This window comes from Aethalodelphis obliquidens, unplaced genomic scaffold, assembly GCF_003676395.1.
Source record: "Aethalodelphis obliquidens isolate GAN/ISIS:26980383/991018 unplaced genomic scaffold, ASM367639v1 scaffold7, whole genome shotgun sequence".
NCBI classification, from domain to species: domain Eukaryota; kingdom Metazoa; phylum Chordata; class Mammalia; order Artiodactyla; family Delphinidae; genus Aethalodelphis; species Aethalodelphis obliquidens.
The window spans coordinates 12,237,624-12,261,332 of NW_020837951.1; the positions used below are offsets into that span (position 1 = coordinate 12,237,624).

Below are 23,709 nucleotides of genomic sequence, written 5' to 3' on the forward strand. Positions count from 1 at the left end.
CCCCAAGTTCCCCCGCTGTTTCTGTGCCATGGTTCTTCACAAGGAACTCTAAGCCTAGAGTCACTTAAGGAACTCTTTATGGGAGCATAAAGAACCTTTCCCAATCTCTTACCTTATCCCTCTGTCCTCTCCTCTTTCGTAGCTGGCTATTGGGATCTGTGTGGCTGAGCAAAGTGTTTCAGGGCTCTGCAGTCAAGCAGGGGAGGACAGAGCAGCATGAATTAGAAGGGAGATCACACTTACCTGAGTTTCTCTCCTTTCATTGTTTTCTTCTTTATTGTCTGCTCTACCCCTACTGGAATGTGAGCTCCATGTGAGCAGAAGCCCATCTGTCTTTTTTGAGTTTGAACTCTATTGAAGATTTTTTTTTTATTGAGGTATAGTTGATTTACAATATTCGTTTCGGGTGTACAACATACTGATTCATAATTTTATAGATTATACTATATTTGAAGTTATTATAAAATATTGGCTACATTCCCCATGCTGTACAGTGTATGAAATAAACTACAACGATCTGTTGTGCAGCCTTATCGGTCTTGATCGCTCCCTGCTGTAGCCCCAAGCATATGACAGTAACTGGCATGTAGTAGGCAGCTAGGAATATAAATATTTGTGACTGAACAAATAGCCTGCAAGGAAGGCAGAGGCTACAGCCCACCTCCGCCTTTGACCCTGAGCCGGACAAGCAAGATTAGGCCTGGAAGTGAGTGAAACCAGGAAGCAAGAGGATGCTGGATGGAGGAAAGAGCACAGCTCTAGATTCAGCCAGACCTGGGTCCTAACCTGGCTCTGGCACGTGTGGAGCACGTCACTTAACCGCCCCAAGTCTCGGTATCCTTGGTTTTGAAACGTGGATTTACCACCTATTTCACACTGTTGGGTTGAAAATAAATGAGAATGAAATGTGTAAAATTGGCACAGAGTAAATGCTCTCCGCCCCAGATGCCTTTCATCTCTGTTGTATGCTCAGTAAGGGAGGAAGTTGTTTTAATCAGATGGTGGGAACTGAACACTACATTTCCTGGGGCTGGGGAGTTGTGCATTTTAGGAGAGCAGCCTGGAAAAAGCAATTCCTAACCCACAGGATCGGCGGTGGGGAGGGGGGAATGAAACATCAGCGGTGAAAGATCTAGACCATGACAGGCCCAGGGATCCCAGTGGAAAGTCTCCTGCTGCAAACCTCCAGCACATCTAGCCTGTGGCTAGGAGAAAGGTCACTTCCGTGTTACCTCTGCTTCTGGGGATGGTATCAAAAGCATAGCAGGCAATTTGGAAAAAGAACTTTATTAACTTCATGAAAAACAGCTGCCGTGAGTCAAGATCTGGACAAAGACAGAGCTCTGGTGGCTTCCAGTCAATGGCCTGGAAAAAGCCACCTGTTCTCTCTATAGCCTCAGACCAGGGTCTCAGTTGGGGTCCCAAGCAGAACAACCCACCTCCTTGCCTCCTCTGTGCAGGCACAGATTCAGGCAATGCATTCTCATTAGACATTAGATTCCCCTGCTCTGTGGATGTCTCACTGAACAGGAAAATGAATCATCAATGCTCCAGACATTCAGGACAGGACAGATCTATAGCACACCAGCTACTGTTCTGGATCAGCAACCAGGAACACCACATTCTGAATAACCAATCAGAAAGTCAACACTCCGGAGGACCACCCAGAATTCTAGAATGCAAAATAAGAACCCCTTAACTTTCTAGATGATTCCGTCAGGAGTCCCATATTTTAGAATGCCTGTATTCTGGATCAGCCAGAAATCTCACATTCTAGGTGATCAACCGGAAACCAGTGTTCTGGCATTCCGAAGGAGAACCACTCCTCACTTTCTAGATGGCTCACCAGGAATTCAGCATTCTAGATCGACAAACAAGACCACAGTGTTCCAGATCGTGGTGAGAGACCCAGAGTTCTAAACGTCCACCCTGATGCTCTCAACACCAAATCAGAAACCCAACATTGAAGATTATCAACCCTGGCCTCAGCATTCTGGAATGATGAGCAGTAAGCTCTACCCTCCAGAATGCTGCCGCCCTGGCCCCTCAGAGCTCTGTGGATGGCCGCCCCACTCCAGGCCCGTCCTCCTGGCGGGGGTCCGGCACGTGGAAGGAGACGTAGGGACAAGTCTTGGTGTTGAGGCAAACCAGCTTCCTCAGCGTGGCCGTCTTGACAAGGTTGAAACCCATCTCACCGCCAAATGTGCTCGACTTCCAGTACTCCGGAGAACAGATAGGATTCCCTAAGAGGCCCTTAAGGGAAAAAGGAGCCCCAATTTCTATCATACTCTCCCCAAAGATGGAGTTTGGAGAGCACTTCTCAAGAAGCAGCCCTGGGTAGAACTCCAAGGCATCGATGTCCCCATACAGCTCCTCCAAGTCAGCTGCCATCTCCTTCTCTCCTACAAGGGGGAGAAGCCAAAGTCAGAATCATGATGCCACCCATTACGGTTCATCTGGGCAGGGAACCTTCTAGGCCCACCTTTTTCTGGGGAGGAGAATGGACTTCAGAAGAGCACCTTGAGCAGATGAGCACATGCCCTAAGATCTGGCCCGGCTCACCGACCCTGCTCCAGGGCTGCATCTAGGGAAGGAATTTGCTACTGCAGATGGAGTCAAGGGCCTGGATCTGCCACCACACAGCGTGTGACCTTGGGCAGCTCACCCCACTTCTCTGTGCCCTAATTACCTGATCATTACACCAGGCAGAAGCTACCTATCTTGTTTCCTTCACAGGCAGGTTTCAAGGGGCCTTATCCTGGCCCAAGACCCTGCGCTCTACCGGAGCTCAGAGATGCAATGTCATTTGTCCAAGATCACATAGAGACTTAGCGACAATGTTCTTTCTGTCTCTCTGCCCTGTCATGGGAGACAGACATGGAGTGTCCCTACCTGTCTCCTCAAGTCCACCCTCCACAGGGTACCAGTACACAGTCAGGTGTCATGTCACACCCTGGTCAAAACCTTTCAGTGGCACCCCCGTTGTCTGGGACAGGGGTCCCCAAACTTGGCTGCCCAACAACTGGGGATCTTGAACAACAAATATATGTATGTTACATATATTTATTATATATATCATACAATTTGTGTTTTATATATATATATATATATATATACACTTACATATACATACATATGTATATACATACACATACATATATGTATGGAGATATATATATACATACATATATATATATACATACATACATACAGATTCTTGGGTACCTCCTAGGTCTACTGAATCAGAATCTCTGGAAGAGCCATCTCAGATTTGGTATTTTTAATTAGTTTTCTAAGTGATTCTCAGGTAGCTGGCCCATAAATGGGACTTAGGAACCACTAGACAGAATAAAACCCAAAATCTTAGCGTAGAATCCAAGATTCCACACAATCTGAGCCAGCCTCCTATCACTAACCTCCACCCAGCCACACCTAGGACTGTTCTCCTGAATAGGCTCACTTTTTTTTTTCTTTTTTTTTTAGGCTCATTCTTTTTAACCCCTGTGCCTTTGTACTTTCTGTTCCTCCACCTAGAATGTTCTTCCCTCTATCCTTCACCTGGAAAATCCCTTTTTTTTTCTTTTCTGGCTGTGCCACGTCTGTGCCTCCTGCAGTGGAAGTGCAGAGTCTTAACCACTGGACTGCCAGGGAAGTCATGGAAAATCCCTTTTTATCCTTCAAACCCAGCTGAGAAGCCACCTTCCCTCCCCAAGCAGAGTCATCTGTCATCCCTCGCCACCCCTGGCACCGTGCTCCCACACCCCTCAAATCCCACAGTCACAGTGCTGGCCATACGGATCACCCCGTTCTGTTTCCTCAATGTCTCCTTCACTTCAGCTCAAGCCCCTCGAGGGCAGGAGCCGTGGCCGGGAAACAGCTGCTCACCTGTGAGCTCCTGGAAAGAGGTGTAGGGCTTCATGCCAAACCTCTTGCGGTACTCATTGAAGGGCTGCAGCCGCAACTCTCTCGATTCCTTGATGACTTCCACAGCCACGTATAGGACATGGTGGTCTGTGTTCCTACCCCCGCCGATCTGCCAAGAGATAAACGCAGCTGTGGTCTGAGAGCCAGGCCACATTGTCCTGGAGAAGGAATTCAGGTCAGGAGTCCTTTCTGAGCAGAAAGGATGGCTCAGCCTAGCGGCCACCAGGCTGGCAACCCGGCCCTAGGTCTGCGCTGCCATGCTTTCTCAGGGACCCCCTCTGAGGCTCAGCTTCCTCATCTTTAGAGTGTGGAGTGGGCCAGGAGGACTTCTCTAGTCACTCACCAGACACACTGTTCCCCAGCCCTTTGAATTTAGGTGAGAACCCACAACATTCTGTTAAGGAAGGTTCTGGAACTATTAGGTTCAGCAACTAGGACTCTGCAGAGGAGATGGCCAGCACAGCCACAGTCCAGAACTCAAGCAGAGGGGACTGGCATTTCAGATCTGGAAATAAAAGGCAGAAAGGTTTCTGAGTTTTCAAGTGATGGAGACAGACGGATGGACAAATGTTAGTTTGAGGGGCCAAAACTTTATGGCTTTCCTAGGATATTTTTTAAACTCTACCTGGCAGAACTGACATGTGTCTGTCACTCTCCAAATCAGTTTTTATCATAGAACAAAGACGTTTAATCTTTTAATGGATTCTGCTAAGGAACCTATTTCTATTGCTTTCCATTCTCTATATCACAGAATTGAGATTAAATAAAATTTACTGAGCATCTAGTATGAAAAAGTGAACCCCAGGGACTTCCCTGGTGGCACAGTGGTTAAGAATCCGCCTGCCAATGCAGGGGACGTGGGTTCGAGCCCTGGTCCGGGAAGATCCCACATGCCGCGGAGCAGCTAAACCCTTGCGCCACAACTACTGAGCCTGCGCTTTAGAGCCCGCAAGCCACAACTACTGAGCCCACGTGCCACAGCTACTGAAGCCCGTGTGCCTAGAGCCCGTGCTGCACAACAAGAGAAACCACCGCAAAAAGAAGCCTGTGCACCACAACGAAGAGTAGCCCCCACTCGTCTCAACTAGATAAAGCCCGCGCGCAGCAACAAAGACCCAACACAGCCAAAAGTAAGTAAATAAACAAATTAAAAAAAAAAAGTGAACCCCTAGTAACCGGCCACCACTAGAAAAGAGAAACTGAGCTAGAAGGTAGGAACACAGAGTATCAAGTCACTCCATTCAGACCAGATAAAGCTACACACAGAGACAGGTGATTATATCTGTTTCTCTTTCTTTCTGCCAAGCCTCCTGGGAGAGGAATTGTTGTGAGCTAGCAGGGAGGGAACTAAAATCTTGCCATGAAAAGTGTAATATATAAACACATTTAGTTTAACTAAACTTGTAGTTTTACTTTAAGACCAAGGCGGTGGCGTAATATATCCTGTGAAGGGAGGGAAATAGGGTTCAAAGCCCAAGTAACCTGGTGAGACGAAGGCTCCAGAGGGAATTCCCTGGTAGCCCAGTGGTTAGGACTCTGAGCCTTCACTGCCAAGGGCGCGGGTTCAATCCCTGGTCGGGGAACTAAGATCTCACAAGCCGCACAGCACAGCCAAAAAAAAAATAAGGCTCCAGAAAAAGAAAAATCGGATTCATAACTGTTAAGGAGCACAGGTCTACTACTGTACAGCACAGGGAACTCTGCTCAATAGTATGTAACAACCTGAATGGGAAAAGCATTTGAAAAAGAATAGATACATGTATATGTATAACTGAATCACTGTGCTGTACCCCTGAAACTATCACAACATTGTTAATCGTCTCTACTCCAATATAAAATAAAAAGTTTAAAAAGATATTCTTAATGCAAAAGAATTGTCAAAAAAAAAAAGGAGCATACATCTAAAGAAAGATCTATTGCTCAGGGTGAACTGCTAATGCTAATGCTGAAGAAAGAGTTCTGTTTGGGCAGAACAAGGACAATTGGGTGAGAAAGAGGAAAAGCATAGTTGGGTGAAGTTGTACACCCTGGGGCAAAGCCAGAGGATGCTGGTGCCAATCTCAGCTGAACCATTTACAAGCTGTGGGGCCATTGCGGATTGACTTGCCTGTATCCGTGTTGGAGTCCTAACCCCCAGCACCTGTGAATGTGACCTTATTTGCAAATACATGTAATCAAGGTCACACTCCACTAGGGTGGCCCCAGATCCAATGACTGGCGTCCTGATAAAAAGAGGAAAGAGAGACACAGGGAGAGCACCATGTGGGAGTGATGCTTCTACAAGCCAAGGTACCCCAGGGACTGTCAGCCATCACCAGAGATGAGAGAAAGGGAGGGAACAGATTCTCCCCTGGAGGCTTCAGCAAGAGTACGGCCCTGCCGACACCTTGATTTTGGACTTCTAGCCTCCAGAACTGTGCAACAATACATTTCTGATTGGTATTAATACCATCTGGGGGAGTTAACTACAAGGGCTTTCTAGAGAAATGTTTGAGGATCGATCTTTTTCACGGCCTAGATGTTAGTAATGTGTAGTAAACGTTTAATGGGTGCTTGGACGGATCAATGAATAAATGAATAAAAGGTGATACTTCTCAGGTGTAAGGTGGGAATATTTCTTTCCTTTTCTGGATGTTTCTTTGTCTATGGAGGAAACCCCAGTAGCCTAACACTCCTAGCACCTTTTGCCAACCTCTCCCCCTCCCTCCTTATTAGAAGACGAGGAGTAACTTAGTATCATTGGTGAGTTTGAGCACAGTAACTAGGCATGCGTGTTCAAGCTGTCCTCTCTACCGCTCTTGAATTCAGTTGACACCAGGGAGTATGTTTTCTCTCATACTCCTTGTTCTGGGGGGACAGGAGGATGTTGGGAGAGACCTTCCTTGTTTCCATGCTTCCACGTCTTGGTAGCCGAGTTTGTTGATTTGGGGGTTTATTATTAAAAAGCCTGCTTTAGGTTTTCTAGAATCAGCTTTATCAGTAATAGAGGTGATATTTTGAACTTCCAAAAAAAGAAAAAAGAAAAAGAATAAATGTCTGCTGCTGAAAACCCCCTGGTTTGTGTTCCTTTTGCAGCCCTAGGAAACAAATACAGGGACTGTAGGCAAACAACTTATGCTAATCCTCTGTTTCTTCATAGCAGCAATGAGGAAGGTAGAAGCATCAGTCTGATATGCTTGTAAAATAAGCCTGTGGTAAAATAATCGAGATAAAGAACACAAAGCAGTTATCACTGGTCACACGGTAACCCCGAGATGGAACCAGGGTGGGGTTATCGGGGGAGGCCCTGTTTTATCACTTCTCACACTCTCTTTGATATCCTGAGAATCCACACACTTCTGTGACCCTTCTGCCTGGTACCGGGAAACACCAGGGCTTTTCACACACGTCACCAGGGACATTGCTTGAAAATTCTTTGGAAACCATGAAGCCCCGCACACGAGTTATTGTCTCTGTTCATGTCTGTGTCCCCACGAAGAACAGAGGCCGTAAACCAGCCAGCAGCTGCCCGTTGGCGGCAGCATATGCTAAGTGCAGTCAATTACCAGGGGGAAACCTAAATCCATATGGTGCCACAACTTCATGGTGGGGCTGAGGGGAGCTAGGGAAGGAGATGGGAGCCTCCAAACATGGGGAAGGGAAGATTTCGGAGGAAATTAGTTAGAAATTCCAGAGGGAAAGGCTGTATTATTTTGCTAGGGCTGCCGTACCAAAGTGCCTAGGTGGCTTAAACAGCAGAAATTTATTTCCTCACAGTTCTGAAGGCTGGAAGTCCAAGATCAAGGTGTGGGCAGGGTCGGTTTCATTCTGAGGCCTCTCTCCCTGGCTTAGAGATGGCCAACTTTCCCCTAGGTTTTCCCTCTATGCACATCTATATCCTAATCTCCTCTTCTTATAAGGACGCCAGTCATAGTAGGGCTCACCCAATGACCCCATTTACCTTAATGAACTCTTTAAAGACCCTAGCTCCAAATACAGTCACATTCTGAGGTATTGGAGGTTAGGACTTCAACATGGGAATTTGGGGCAGGGGGCAATTCAGCCCATAACAGAGGCCTCTAATGTAATAAAGACCTACTATGTGCAGGCACTTTTGCATATATTGCCATACCCTGAATGTCTTCCTGGTCCTCAAATTGCCATGCCCTCTGACCTCTGGGCCCTTGCCATGCTGTCCCCTCCATCTGGAACACAGAGACCCCGGGCCACGGACGCTACCTCTTGCCCTGGGAGACCCCTATCCATTGTTGGGATCTCTGCTCAAACATCACTTCCTTATCCACAATCCGCAACTCTGGGCCAGAAGCCCTTCTCTGAGTTCCCAGAGCATGGTGGGCTTTCTATATTGTGGTTCTTAACATGCTCTTATAATTCTGAAAACATCAGAAAAGCCCTTGGTACAGTGCCTAACATGTAGTAAGTGCTCAAACGATGTTAGCTGTCACACGACTGTCGTTCCTTTCTAGGGTGTACGCACCAAAAATACAAGGACCCAAGAATCACATTGACCCGGTTCACCTCTGTATCCCCAGCATCTGCAGTAACGCCTGGTATCATTGAATGAATGAAAGAACGACAGAATGAATGAAGGAATGATCACGACCTCTCGGTAGGGGTGACACTCTCCCCCTTTCACAGAAAACTGGGGTTTGGATCCCAGAGCCCAGCGGCCCTCCCCAGCGCTCCTCTGAGGCTCACCTGGCCCGCGGGCTGGCGAGAGAAGGCGTCCACCAGGGCCTCGACCCCGTAGTCCACCAGCATGGAGGTGTTGAACAGGAACTGCTCATAGCTGTAGTTCTGGGGGCCCACCCGGAAGGAGTCGGGCATGAGCGGGTGCCAGTGGTAGAGGTGATTGAATTCCATGGCAATTCGGTTACGGTACTGGAACTGGGTGCCTAACAGCAGCTCTGGGTCAAACTTGAGCTGCAGGAAGTAGCCACTCAGCTGCTGCACGTACTCCTCGATCACAATCTTGATGGTCTCCCCTGGGACGAAGGATGGGGAATGGGGTCAACAGAGCACAGGGACTTAGCCACCAGGCTTGGGAAGTGGGCCAGTTCATGCGAAGGGCTTGGTCTGGTCTCTTTATCATTGTAATGGTTGTTTGATTTTATTTGGCCGCTTTCACTTTGCCTTTTTGTCACGGGGCGTGAAAATGGAACTTTCTGTCTCAGGCCGCACTGATGTCCCAAGACAGGAGCCACCTGCTAGTCCCATGTTCCCTGGGGAGGTCACAGGCCGGGCTGAGCAGGACACGCAAAGGAAATATCTGAGGATGGGTTTTCTGACCCTCTGGTGGCCACCTTCCCACAGCCCATTAAAAGAGGCTGGAGACACCACAAAAGGTGGGCACGTAGCGATGAACTTAGTGAGGGAATCTCAGCGTGCCTAAGATGACGGGGGTGAGGGGAGCTCCCAAGAGACCATTCTAAGAGCTGCAGCAGCCAACAAGGGACACTGGAGACATAAGTGAATCTTGTCCCAAATATAACCCTCCTGTCTTCCTATGTGTCAAATTCCTCTGCCCCCTCAGGAACAAGCTACAGAGCAAAGAGCCAGGGAAGACACAAAAGGAACATTCCATAACACAATGAAAACTGGTCAGCGAGATATCAGAAGAAACCGGTATTTTGGCCAACTAACCACTAGACAAATTGACTTGTAGCAAATTGACCTGGAGCCACTGGAACTGCAATCAGCAGACCTGGGTTTAAATCTCGGCTTCACCCTTTCTAGCCACCCGAGCTGGGGCTGTGCTACTTACTCTCTCTGAAGCTCACTCTCCTTACCTGTAAAATGTGTACGAGAATCATACCAGTATAACAATATTCACAGGGTTCCTGAGAGGAGTAGACAAGGAATGCCTCTGAACCGCTTGATACAGGGCCTGGCATAACACGGAGGGTCAATACGTGCAGAAGTGGGAACACTACGTGGAGGTGTGAGGGGAGAATCCCCTCCCCATACGCACACGTCACAAGAGAGTAGATTAAGGCTCACACCCCGTCCCCACTCAGGAAAGCACTCCCCCAGGATGTGGTGGAAGCAGCATAAACTCTGGTGGCAGCCAGACCTGGTTCAAGTCTCTCTGCACTGAATGGCCTTGGAGAATTCACTTACCCTCTCTGCCTCTTAATCTTCACAACAAAGGGTAATCCTATCTGGGTCATAAGGCTGTCGGGGAGGGTTGAATGAAGCACTGGAGGTGCAGGGCCCTAGGAGTCCCACTTCTGGCCACAGCTTCATCACCAGTCAGTATGCTGGGCAGCCTGCAGACACAGACTTGCCCTCTCTGATCAAAGTCTCTATAATACTGGGACTTCTCCACTGTAAAGCAATTATACTCCAATAAAGATGTTAAGAAAAAAAAAAAAAATACTGGGACTTCTGAACCAGCCCCTTCTCGTTCTTTAGGCCGTTCCTAACCCCAGTGCATGGCTCTTCCAGGCACCAATGAATCAGGCACTGTAAGTGGGAACAGTCACGCCCAGTGATGCTGAGACGGGGCAGAGGCTCACTGGTGACACAGAGTGAATATGGTCTGGACAGGGGTGTCGGGGGCCAAGCTCCCAGGCCAAAAACCATCTGACATTTTAGGCTGCAGGCTCAGCCCTGTAGGGGACACAAAAATAGCTTGTCCCTGAGGCACCCAGAAGCTACCAACCTCCAGGAAGGCAGATGCATGCAGGGCAGGAAACGTAAGGATTCCCGAAGCCCAGGCAAGCTGGGGTATTTGCTGAGGATGTCCCTGAGTGCTCCTGGGATGATGGGGAAACTGAGATTTGAGGTGGCTAATCAGATTTGCTGCTAGTCACCCAGCTACTAATCAGCTACCGCAGCCCTCCGTTTTCTGAAGGCCTACTGTGTGCGAAGTGCTTTCCCATTCATCATCTCAACAAATCCTTACCACCATCATTATTCCCAATGTATAGATTTGGAAAGTGAGGCTCACACAGGGGAAGGACCCTGTTCAGAATTCGAATCTCTCTGTCCCCAAACCCTCCACTCCGCTTCTCAGGACAGAGGGCGTGACCTTCCAGGACAAGGCTGGCTTGGAGTCCTCACCGATGAGGATGAGGCGGGCCGTCTGGAAGAGCTGCTCATCGCCCCAGGTGGGGTGCTCAGCCTTCAGCAGGTCACACACTCGGTTGTGCTCACGCAACCAGAGCGTGGCGTAGAGCATGAGCCCCGGAAGCAGCCCAAACACCTCCTGGCCCACTGCCATCTGGCTCTGGGGCGGGATGCCCCGGGGGTAGTGCATCAGCACGGGCGCCTCTTCCACCGATGGCGGGTACATCTCTCCGTCCAGCACCTGCAGGATGGGGCCACCTGGTAACCTGGGGAGGGGCCGGGTGCCTGCACCTGCGCAGCTGACAGCCTTCCACTCCTACTGACAGCTGCCCGTAACACGCAGGGTGGCCGCCCGGCCTCCCTGACCAAGGCCTGTGGATTCTACCTCCTAAAGTGAGTCCCTTTCTCTCTCCCCTCTGCCGCCACCCTCTTCCAACCCACCCTCATCTTCCACCCTGACTCCCCTCGTAAGTAACTCCATCCCCCCAGACAGTCCGTTCTCGGCTCTGCAGCCAGAGCAATCCTTTAAAACACCCAAATCGAGCATCACACCCTGGCTTAAAACCCTTCCAAGTCCTCTCTCTGCTCTTGGCAGAAATCAGAAATCCTTAACGCAACCCTCGCTCATTGGGAATCACTCAGGTGTCCAGCAGCATCTCCCTCATTTTCCTCCCTTGAATTCACTCAAGCTGACTTGCCCTCTCCAGCCTTGATGCCTGATACCCTGGCCTGTCCTGTGCCCTTCTTGGCCTCCCTAACTTCTCATCATCATTCATGCAACTCTTGGTTTATTCGTACTTCCTAAGGAAGCCTTCCCCAACCTCCGCACACTCTCGTGGCTTCTCCCTGGTGGCGGCTATCACAAGTGTAATTAATTATATGGCAGTGTCGTCATTCACTCAATAAATGTCCACCGAGGACCTACCATATGCCAGATACTGTTCTTAGCCCCAAAGATTCAGCAATGAACTTTCTGTCTTGGTTTTTGTTTGTTTAGATTTGCATGGTCCACTAGCTACGTGCAGCTACTAAGCTCTAGAAACGGGGTCGGTGTGAATGAGGAACTGGATTTTTAATTTTATTTTCTTTAGATTTAAATTTTAAAACAGATACCTCAGCCATTGGGAAGTCGTTATGCTTAGAACAACTTGGGCATGTGAATCTACTTTCTCAACTGTAAATTTTAGGAAATCTACATGCAGATCAGAATCTCCAACGAAAATCTGGCACCAAATTGAGATGTGCTGTAAGTGTCAGATACGGGTCAGATTTATGAAGATTTGGCACAGACAGTGAGATAGTTTATTGACAATTTTTGTGTTGATTACATGTTGAAACGATAAGATTCTGGATATATTGGGTTAAGTTAAAAATATATTATTAAAATCAATGTTGCCTGTTGCTTTTTACCTTTTTTTAATGTGGCCACTAGAAAAATCCAGATAACCTAGATGTGGCTCACAGCCATGAAATAGGGCACATGATACCTATTTCATGCAGCGGATAGGAGAAGTGCATGAGATAATTACCTATGTGGCCCTAGCACCACTGAACAGTGCGAGTTCAGACGGAAAGTCCTCATGGAACTAGCACCCTACTGTTTGTGTCTGTGGTCCCTGAGGAGCTCGAGGGTAGGGCCCATAACTCTCACGGCCACTGCTCCCCTGTGCCAGGCACGTCATAGTGCCCAATGAATATTGTAGAATAATTAAATGAATAAATGCAGGCTGGAAATGGTCATCTCCTGTGGAGCCCCAGAACCCACCTCCCAGGAGACCGTGAGAGGCTACGTCTGCTCCTTGTCTGCATCTCTTGCCTGGCACCCTTTCCCAGGGTTTGCTGTCTCTCCTCCGACCACACACCTCCAGCTTCTGCAGCTGGCCATCTCAGGACACCCTGGAGGCCCCCACCAACAGCTTCTGCCAGGGAAGACTGTGGAAGGTTCTTCCCAACGCCCCATCCCAAGACCCAGTGCTACCTGGTACTTGAGTTTCCCATCCTTAAAGAGCCGCAGGTGATACTGACGTTCCAGATTGTCTCCATAAATGTGGCCAAGGTCGACCTGAAGACAGAGAGAGGGTCCACTCAGACCTCTGGGTCCTGCCCCACCTGTAACAGCCTCCATGTGCCAAGTGCAGCCCAGAGAAGTCCCGAGCCCCTCCCAGGTACTCACCCCATGGCCCAAAGCCTTGGTGAAGCCAGGACCCATCTTGCCAGAAGTTTTGAAGAACTGATGTGTGAAGTGTTGCGCAAAGAAGGCAAACATGAGGTTGCTGCCTTGGGGGTCAGGGATGAACTTCCTCCTAAGCAGGAAGTGACGGCTCAGGAGCTCCGCATCGGGCAACTGCTTCTTCCCTGGTTGGGGAGGTGGGAAAGAGCAGTAGCTGCTTCCGGTCTGGATCCTCCTGCCTCAGGGCCCTCCAGGCTCGCCAGACCGAACTGGTCCACGCAGGAAGCCCAGAGTGGCCTCCGCAGGACCACCTCCCTCCCACATGATGGCCCCTTACACCTTCTCTACCAAAAGACTCTAAAAGTATTTATGGGTGAAATGGCATGATATCTGGAAGCTGTTTTTAAAAACTCCATAAAAAGTAAGGTGAGAGGGGATAGATGAAATAACATTGGCAAATTGTGGACAAATCTTGAAACCCAGAGATGGATACAGAGGACTTCCTTATACTTTTCTCTCAACTTTTGTGTGTGTTTGCTACTTTGTACAAGTTAACCCTCCTCCCCCTAAAAAAGAAAGAGAAAACACACAAACAGAAGAGCTTGGACTCCCCAGCCGTGGAGCAAGGCAGCCTGTGTCTGAAATGGGTTACGCCATTTACTAACTGTGTGAACATGGAGAAGTCATCCCATCTTTCTGACCCTCAATTTCTTCTTCTATAATATAGGGCAAATGACATCTATTTTATGCAGTGGATTCGAGGAGTGCCAATGTAACCGGCAGAAAACTGGTGAGATGGAATCTTTTAAACCAAGGGTCAGCAAACTTTTTCTGTACAAGTCCAGATAGTCAATATCTTAGGCTCTGCCAACAGGTGGTCTCTGTCGCATCGGCTCAGCTTGGCTGATACATCAGGAAAGCAGCCACAGTGAGATAGTTTATTAGGTGATACCTAAGGAATGTGACTGTATTGTCCTTTGTGTACTTGAAACTGAATTGATGGCTCTACACTGAGTAAACCCCCCTGTCTGAAGACAATCACAGGAGCGGATAAGGAAGAAGGTCTTGGGAAGAAGACCCCTGCCAACGAGACCAAGTGGGCGTCTTGAACAACTAAAGAAAAAATTTGACTTTATGTGTAAACTGCGCCGATGAAGCACCTAAGACTGTTTACATTAGTAAAGACCCGAACTCAGAGTTAGCACCCAGTAAATAGCTCACTATTCTTGCCTTCCTCCATTTCAACTTTAAAGTCACCCCCAGCCCAGCAGGATCCCACCCATCTAGTAGACAAGGTTCAGGCAAAGAGGCACCCTGGAAATATGGAAGCACTAGTCTGACTCTGCCGCTGACCTCAGACAAGACCCCTCCACAACCTCTTCCTGTCCTCATCCCTGGTTCTGGATATGCATATGTCTTGCCTTGGTCCACCCATCTGTGAAATGGGTCAGTAACTGCTCTTCTGCTTGTTTTTTCCCAAACAGAAGAACTAAGCATCTCCTGTGACACAGCCCAGGCCCAGCCCCCTCACCCCATCGCCATTACCTTTGGTCCCCATGGGCGTGGGACAGTCTTGGGGCACAGAGGGCAGAACACGCGTATAGTAGCTCACGTTGGAGAAGGATTCCCAGCTGATGTAGTCATGCGCTGCATTGTAGGTGGGGGGGCTGGGGATGAGGTTGGAACGCACTGCAGAGGGCAAAAATAATAGTGACAAGGTGTTCCTGCCCCCAGTTACACACCCCCTTCCCCGCCTCTTCTTGGGTTGTTCTATTTTTGGTCCCCCCATGCGGCCAAAATCTTACTTCCCCGACCAGGGATTGAACCCGCACCTCAGCAGTGAAAGCACAGAGTTCTACCCACTGGACGGCCAGGGAATTCCTTGGGTTGTTCTTTTTTTATTTGGCACCCTAGAAGCCCCCCACCCCCAACCACTGCCCTTATCATATGCCAAGAATTCCAGGAAGTGGCAGGATTTCTTGCTCCCCTAGATTAGGAGGGCCCCGCCCCCACCCACCTATGAGTACCAGACGCATGAGCATGTCCCGGATGTAGGTGGCATTGACAAACTCCCAGAACCAGCGGCCATGCGTCAGCAGGAAGTGGAGGAAAGAGGGGCTGGGCCGCAAAGTAGTCCGGAGCCAGGTCCATAGCTCAGCTGTGAGGGCAGTGGGAGCCGTTCAGTCAGGCCCTCCTGGCAGGACCAGAAGCAGCCAGAGTGGAAGATGGGGACGGGGGACGAGGGCCAGGATGGAACAGGGTAGAACCTCTGGGGCAGGGGTAAGGATGGAACCTTGGGAGTGATGGCACGTGACAGAACCAGAACCAGACCTGAGGACAGGAGACAGGACCAGGGACTGAGGTCAGTAAGGCCGGAGCTGGGCAGTGAAAACTCACTACAGAGCCCGGAAGCGGGGAGTGGGTTGTGCCAGGAGTGAGGGCTTGGGCTGGAGCCAGGTCAGGGGCAGTGTCAGAGGTCAAAGGCAGGCAAGAAAAGAGAACAGGGCCACGGGCGGAGGCGAGGGTAAGAAATGGGGGTCTTGGAGGACGAGCCCAGGGGAGAAGGATTGGGGCTGGAGGTCCAGCTCACGGATGGTGCAGTTGGGGCCGGAATAGCCCGTGCGGGTGCAGTCGCACTGGTAGCGGTCAAAGCCGAAGCGGACACAGATACCCTGGTGCTGGCATGGATAGTAACAACAGGGGTTCACTGTGGGGAGAGACAGAGATCAGAGACCACTCCAGGGCGACCGCTCGTTGGGACCAGAGGCATGGAGTCCAGTCACAGCTCTCTCCTAACTTACTGGACTCCTGTGTTCCCCAAGGGTCCTCTCTGTCCCCACAGCTATGAACAGAAAGCCCCTGGCCCTTCCGTTTCCAGACCTTGCTCTGGGTTTCCAGTCTTCCCCACATCAGGCCACCAGGGGAAGTCCCCCCCTCCCTCCCTGCTGTCACCAAAGTGGGGCAGGAGAAGAGTCCAGGCCCCAGGCTGTGACATCAAAGGCTAGGAAACAGCTGATAAGACACTGCAGCCACCGGCTTTTCTAGAGCATTCACTTTCTGCCAAGTCAGAGCTCAGCACCAAGGGCAGAGTTTGTGGGGTTCAGTAAAGGGAAAAGGATAGGGGTTCTCAGACCAACCCCCAACCTCTGGGCATCAGGACCTTCCATTCCTTTATTTTTGCAGAAGGGAAGGAAGAGCAGGTATCACAACGTCCAGTTATAGGCAGATGGGGTGAGGTGACTGAGGCCAAATAAGGGGAAACCCAGATGGGTCACCCAGCAAGTGGCACCAGACCAACTGCTCATCCCTTCACTTCCACCCCACCCCCAGACACTCAGCCGTCAAGTCCAAGGAAAGACGTTTCCCAGAACCCAGAAGACAGAGAATGGGTTTGAGGGGAGTCTCAGCTCCCGTCCTGACAGACCCAGCCCCAGCTCACATCAGGGTGGAGTATGGGCTCTAGGATCTTGAGGGAGGTCAGGCACCACGAGAACAGGAGAGATGTGGCCGGAAAACTCCCTGCAGAGGGTGAGTGGAGCTCTAGCATCACCCCCACCAACCCCCTGGAGAACCCCCCCCGCAGGAAGTCCCTCCTTGTGTCTAACCCAGATCTCCCCAAACACAGCTTCAATGATTCTCCAACAGCAAGGTCAGAGTCTCCTTGGAGCTCCCTCTGCTCGTTCACAGCTCAGCGAGGGACACCGAGGCTTGGGAAGAGGTGGCGACTTGGCCAAGACCAAGGAACAGAGCCAGGCCTCCTGCAGACCCAGGGCGCCTGGCTCCTGGCAGCAGCTCCTTCCCTGGCCTTCCACAGAAACACCAGGTCCCTCCTGCAAACACACTTCCTTAACTGGGCTCAGAGCCAATGTTACAGGGAACTCTGATTCTTTGTGCATCTGATTATAGGAGGTCGAGAGGATAGCAACAGGAGGTGGGAGGCTGAGACGCCGCCGCAGGCTGACCACCTGCCATGGTTACAGGGCAGGACCCTCTGGTTTAGGGCCCCTCACATCGCAGAATCATGCAAACAGTCTTGCTTAGGCCCTGGCAACTCCCAACAGCCCCACAATAACACCTCTGGGACCCTTGCAGGGTATAAAAAGAAGGAACCCACAGGAAGAAGTCTGAACAAAAAGGCCTTATCAGACCAACGCAGGCGGACCGGCAGGTGGGGCCCAGGGCAGGGGCCTGGCAGGGGCCACAGGCCCAGAAACGCCAGGGAGCTCAGGCTCAGCCGTGCAGCGGGTTCAGGGACCTGGGATCTCATCGATCCCTCCTGCTCAGGACACTCTGCTGTTCTGCCCAGGAGCTCCCGCGGTGCCACACTGCCCAGCTCCCCACCCTGGCGCACCAGGCCCTCTGTCACAAACGGGTCGCCCTACCACTCAGCGGGCACAGGGGCTGAGGCGCGGCCCTTCTCTGGGCTGTCTCCCCATCCCTCCCCCAGTAGGGATCCCAAAAGGAACTCAGTTTGTTCTGCGGCAGCAGATCCCGCGACCCCAAAGCCGAAAGCTCTGCTCTGCTCCCTCCTTGACCCAGGCTGCGGCTCTGCCCTAGTAAATTTCCTCCGGATCTACCTGACACTGCCCACTGCGCATGCACCAGAAAGCTGCCCCCTAAGTGTCCACACTCCACCGCGCTCTCTCGCCCCTGCTCCACGTTCCAGCTCGACCTGCTCTGCTCCACCACGAGCCTCCAAGGAAAAGGGCTTTCCCTGACTTTCTCCTCCCTCACAGAGGCCATGCACACAGCTGGGGCTCAACCCATGTCCTGGAGAGATCCAGCCACCCAGGGAATCCAGATGCGGTGGCCAGAGCTTCAATGTTTGCGGAATTTAAACTGCAGCGAGGAGACCAGCCAGCCCAGGCTTGGCCAGAGAGACTCCCTGATCTCCCCAGCACCCCCACAGCTGGCTCTGAAGTCTGGCTTGAGGGCTTCAGCAGGCAGCAGAACTGTGTCCCCAGACGCAGAAGTTCCTGCCCGCATCCCTCTCCGTCTCCTGTCAGGAGAGTCTGTGTGCCGGGCGCGGGCAGAGGTCCCTCCCTCCCAGACCTGCTGCCCAACTTTCCCTCCCTCCTCTTCCGCGATCTTTCCATAAACACCGGCGGCCCCACGGCAGGGAAAGTTCTTCCCAGCAAGGATAGCAGCTGCCGCTGGCGGCCCCATGATGTCAGGATGGGCAGAGAGGAGACTAGGCGCTGCTTCCCCCGCTTCCCCGGGGAGGGGAGCCTAACCACAGCTGGACGGTCACGATGTGCCGGGAAGCCAGGGCTCTGGCTGACCCTCCAACCTTGCATATCTACCTCGTTTATCTGCTCAGCACTCCCTGGTGGGTGGGTGAGACTCCCCCTACCCCTGCCACCCCCACCCCCGCCCCAACCCTGCCACAGATGAGGAGGCGTGCCCAGGCCCCACTGCTTCAAAGCTGCAGAGCCAAGATGAACTCCCTTCTCTTCCCTGCCCTTCCTCCTCCTGGAGGTGCCCAGGCCTGGATTTGGGGAAGGGATGCAGAGGGAGAGTCACTTTGTCCCACAGGCTGGGGATGACCCCAGGTGAGATAGGTTTGTCACCTTTCCTTCAAGGTGGACCTGAAACCAGGACCCCAGAGGGAGCGCCATCCCCTACCTCGACCAGAGCTCTGGGAACTATTCACAAAGGAAGGCCTTCCTTCAGTCTAACTTAAATCCCACATGCTTTCATGTGCCCAGCGGAGGACACCCTGTATAATAAAACATCAAGAAAGAGAACTAGGGAGATGCAGACACAGAGTCTAAAGTGCCTGGAGTTCCCACACCCAGCACAGGGCGAGGCACCAAGTCGGTGCTGGGTGAAGCTTTATGGGAGAGTGACTACTCTTTATTGGCTGTGTGTCCTTGGGCAAGTACCCTGTACCCTCTGGGCCTTATTTTTCAGCGTTTTCCAGGAAGGGGAGGGAACAGACAGGCTCTAAGGAAAAACCTGCCTCTCTGCCTCCCCTTCTCTTCTCAACTCTGGGCGGAGCCAATCTATCTCCAAATATCTGGGTTATTTGCATCAATAGGAATCCCTAGCCCCATCAGCAGAGAACCCTGCAGCTTGCTCTCACTGCGTCTTCAAGCCAGCCCAGAGGTGGGGTTGACCAGCAAGCCCACACTGCACACATTCCCACCGATGAGGAACTGTTTAGGATTTCCCGGCTCCAGAACTTTCTGAGGACCTGGCAAGGAAATGTCCCCCAGCCCAGGAGTCAGGGCTCCAGGCACAGTGAGGGAACACCAAGTCGTCAGGACTTGGAAGCACCAGGCAGCAAGAGGGCCCGTTAAAGAAGGAGGCTGGACTGAAATTCCCTAAGAATAATATTTAGAGAAGCTCCAGGAGCTTGGCAGCCAAAGAGAAAAAAAAAAAAAAGGGGGCCCTCACCAGCCAGACCTGGGCCCCAGGCCCTACACCCTACCAGGTCAGCGGCCAGCCGCCAGGCACCACCGCAGCGGGCCCCGAAGGCTGGAAGAGGAAGTCCTCTCCCAGCCCACAGACTCCTCTGGTGCTGCAGATAGGAGGCTGCAGTCAGCAGGAAGGTTTGGCACAGGCGGGGTTCCTGCCCCACGTTCCAGGGTTAGCTGGCCTCAGGCCCCTCTGCCTGGCATGGAGCTCCGGTTGCCAGGTCATGCCCTATCCCTAGCCAAAGAGAGGGCACTAAGCCCAGTCCAGGAACTGGAGGGGATGAACTTGAGCATTAAGGAAGCCCTGGCACATCCCTGTCCTCCAAGCCGGACTCCACCTCGTCCGTCACAACAGAGGCAGAAGCAACATTCCCTCCCGCCACCTGCCCCCATGTAAGCTTGCAGCCCTTGTCTCCTGGGGGAATCAGCCTTTGCTGCTGCTCTGGGGACAAAACACAGGCTTTGGCTTTCCAGGGCAGACGCCTCCCCTGAATATCCAGGCATCTTGGACCTCAGTTCACCCAGAGGCGTGGAAATGGGAAGGCAGCCCAAACCTTCTGCCCCAAAACCCAACTGCTCCTCCGCTCTTTCCCTGACCCTTGCAGCGGCCTCCTTAACGGTTCCCCAGCCTCCAGCTTCACCTCCAAGTCATCCGCCCAATCTCACTCTTCTGTTCCCAGTTACCCTGAGGCCCCAGTCCCTCTCCTCATTCTGCATCTAAAGGCCCATGTCCACCAGCAGCTGCCTCTGTCCTACTGCTCCCTGTGCGCCCTTCCACTCCCACAGTTCAGACCTTTAGGCTTCAGCTCATGCCCTTGCTTCTGCCAGGAAGACCCCTTCCAGAGTTTCATAGTAAAACCTCACAGGATTTCCACCAACTCACCACCTCCTTCGGGGTCCCGGTCAAACGTCACCACCTCCAAGAAGCCTCCCGAAATTCTTCACATGTAAGGGACGAGAGATAACTGCCCCCCACCCCCGAGCCCCACACACCCCTGTGCTTCCCTCAGTCATGGCCCTGACCCCCTTGGATGACAGTCTGTGGGCATTTCTATCTCCTCCACCAGACTGCGAGCTCCTCCCAGCTCTGTCTCCAGGCTGCAGCCAAAGACTGGCATAAAGCAACCCCCTGGGGATGTTTGTGGAGTGAAGAAAACAATTCTGTTTAAACACAATATAAAGATAAGTAGAAAAGGCTAAAAGCAAAATGGCACAGACCATGGCTCACTAAGTACTGGTAAACAGACACAGGAGGACAGGCAGGGTGAGCCCTGGGTACCCTGGGGGCCTGGATGGGGCTTCAGAGGAAGTGCTGGGCTGATCCAGGGGCTAACAAAAGGGGCCACTGGGTCAGCCTAGTCAGCCTCGGCTCTGCTACTGGGGTGTCAGACAAATGGGCTCACCCCTCTGGGCCTCAGAGTTCCTTTCTGTAGAATGGGACTAACATCTCCCTGGCAGGGCTGTTGTGAGCACCAACAACAGAGGTGCCCACAGCCTGGTTTTGTAAACTGTAAAGTGCTGGCCACGTGGGTCTTCCTCCTCTTCTTCCCACAAACTAGACCTTTGCTCGTGCCCAGCATCCTCCATCCTTTCCTTGACTCCCCAAATGCCATCCTCTCAAACCCTCTCCTCCAGGAAACCTGGTCTGATTACCAGTTCACACAGGTACCCTTTCTCTCTCCTCTGAGCATCACAACAGAAGGCTCAGATCCCCTCCCCACCATCCTCTGTTGACCCCATTTTGCAGATGGGAAATGGAGACACAGAGCTCACACAGCTATGTGATGAAGGAAGCTCTGTCCAGACCCTGCACACACACACACACACACACACACACACACACACACACGCACGCACACACACGCACGCACACACACAAGCAGTAAGCTGGGGGAGGGAGGCCGTCTGAAGGAGGAACTGCAGTCCTTCACCTGGAACCTGGTACATGCATGGTGGAGGGGGAGGAAGGTGTGAATTTTACAGGACCTGACTTTTCCCATCTTCTTTGGGGTGATGAAACCAGGGTCCATTGGCAGGGGGTGAGAAGGGCAGGGAGGACTCTGAGGAAAGACCCTGAAAAATGCCTGGAGTCAGGTAGATCCAGCTTCCAGCCCTGAGCCCACCATGCACTGTGTGAGCTTGAGAGGGTTATAGCCCCCACCTGAGCCTCAGTTAACTCATCCGCCCAGTGGGGACCTCACAGGTGAGGATTTAAACCTCAGGGGAAGCAACCCAGCCCCGTAAGTGTATTTCCACCTCCACTCTCTCCGGAATGGCTGGTGTACCCCGGGTTCTCACCGAGGGAGATCTTCTCCACCGGGGCTGGGAATCCGGAAGGGTACCAGAAAGTTAGAGGCTGGAGAAAGAGAACCCGCCAGCCCGCCTTCCCCTGGAGCCTGCTGCTTCCTCCGAAAGTGGCCCGCAGGGGAAACAGCGGGATTGTTGGGGATGAGCTTGGACCGCTGGGGGCCCAGAACAGGTGAGGGCCTGGAGAGAGGCTGTCCCTTTTCCCAAAGCCGGCCCGAGATCCCAGTCTGCCCTTTCCCCCCGAAAAGAACCCAGTGGCGTCCTAGCCAAAGCCACACCCCCCGGGGGTCTGCAGAGAGCCCCCATCCCACCGACAGACTCAGCCCCCTCCCCACTCCCAGGCACCGCGAGCCGAAAAGGGGAAGTTGGGCCGGCCGGAGGGAAGAGGCGGGTGGGGGCCAGGCCAGGGACGCAGGACCTGGGGCTCTTCGGGGGCAGGAAAGGGGCCGCCTACCCGGCGCGGGTGCCCCGGGGGCCGCAGGCAGGACGGCGGATGGCGGCAGCAGCAGCAGAAGCAGCGGGAACCGAAGCGAGACACTCCGCCCTGCAGAGGGAGAGAGATGAAGGGCTGAGCCTGGCATTCAAGGCTCCACCAGGAGGCAAAGGGGATTCTGGGGCCACCAGGGCCGGACTTACGGCTCATGGTGCAGGGCGGTTGATGGATGCGGGATGCGGACTGCCTGCTCCTTGGGTGCGTCTCTAACTGTGCCCCGGAGCTCTGGCCCGCCTGGCCCGCCCCTCCCCACCCATTCCCTGGCTCCACCTCTCTAGCCAGCTGTCACCTCGGCCTCCGCCCACTTACTTCCTCTGCTCCCGCTCCAGCCAAGATATTTTATTAATTATTCTATGACGGACACTAAGGTGGTTTTTCACCCGAGATCCGTGAGACACTGGAGCCTTTAAAACCCAGTAGCACCAGAAGTGTGTCCATTTGGTTGATAAGAAACTGAGGCCCGGATATGGTGTGCCATGCTGAGGGCCCCCAGGGCTTCAGGGCAGAACGGCTGGTATCTCAGCCTAGAAACGTCCGCTCAGAACCACATAGCCTCCCCCCACCCCCACCGCTACCCCCAAGCGGAAGGAGGATGGAAAAGGAGCAGTCCAGGCGGGCCTGCACACAGTCTCCGGGATGGGAAACCCACTACCCTCAGATCCAACAGGGAGGATGGGCTTCCGCCAAGGGCTGGGCTCTGCCCTCTAAGGTCCCGCGTCTCTGCCTGAGCCTCTACTGCCAGAATGAAGAGCATAGACTCCAAGTCCAGGAGACCTAATTCAAATCCAGCCTCTACAGCTTACTAGCTGTGTCTCCTTGGACCTGGTACTTAACCTCTCTGGTCCTCAGTATTCTCTTCTATAAGACGTGGATGCTAATAAGACCCATGCCAGAGAACTGTTGTAAGATCCCGTAAGGTAATGCCCACAAACTCCCTGAGGCGGTGCCTAGCACAGAGTAGGTGATCTGTCATCATGAGGCATTCTTTTCAAAGATCTCCTGACTCAGGTTCCAGGGTGGCCAGGGTGGAAGCTCCAGCTGGACTCACATCTATCTGCCTACTTTATAGAATCCCAGCACTCAGCTCCTCTTTTTTTGTAGCTGGGGAAACTGATCTTCGAAGGGGGATGCGCCCTGGGTCACACAGGGTCTCCTGGTCCCCACATCCACAGATTTTCTCCCTCAGTTTCCCCCCAACACCCAGCCATCCTGTGGGCCCCAGAGAGTGGAAGGGCAGGCAGGAGGGCTCAGAGGTCCGTATGTGGGCTCCCAGACATCCCTGGGTACAGAATGGGAACCGTGTGAGTTGGGAGAAGTGAGGCCTA

General features: G+C 52.3%; 1 protein-coding gene across 4 annotated transcripts; it reads right to left on the reverse strand.

The window, feature by feature from the left end:
* Positions 1 to 1,268: 1,268 nt before the first annotated feature.
* PTGS1 (prostaglandin-endoperoxide synthase 1) lies at positions 1,269 to 23,145 on the reverse strand. Of its 4 annotated transcripts, XM_027104943.1 has the most exons (11): positions 22,528 to 22,926; positions 22,346 to 22,435; positions 15,756 to 15,872; positions 15,183 to 15,323; positions 14,711 to 14,854; positions 13,169 to 13,350; positions 12,974 to 13,057; positions 10,990 to 11,236; positions 8,623 to 8,909; positions 3,886 to 4,033; positions 1,269 to 2,402 (listed from the first exon to the last, which is right to left on the reverse strand). In XM_027104943.1, the coding sequence occupies exons 1-11, from the start codon at positions 22,532 to 22,534 to the stop codon at positions 2,047 to 2,049; spliced, it is 1,803 nt and encodes a 600-aa protein (XP_026960744.1). In that variant the 5' UTR covers positions 22,535 to 22,926; the 3' UTR covers positions 1,269 to 2,046. The 4 variants fall into 4 exon arrangements, with proteins under 4 accessions (XP_026960744.1, XP_026960746.1, XP_026960745.1 ...); XM_027104945.1 differs by lacking the exon at positions 15,183 to 15,323 and having other exon boundaries at positions 22,528 to 23,145; XM_027104944.1 differs by lacking the exon at positions 15,756 to 15,872.
* Positions 23,146 to 23,709: the final 564 nt, after the last annotated feature.

Excerpts from the sequence above, each read along its gene's own strand:
- PTGS1 (XM_027104943.1), bottom strand. Across the intron at positions 15,324-15,755 it reads CGGCCCCAACTGCACCATCC|CTGAGCTATGGACCTGGCTC; the intron begins GTGAGCTGGACC and ends CTGCCCTCACAG. Across the intron at positions 14,855-15,182 it reads CATGCGTCTGGTACTCATAG|TGCGTTCCAACCTCATCCCC; the intron begins GTGGGTGGGGGC and ends TGCCCTCTGCAG.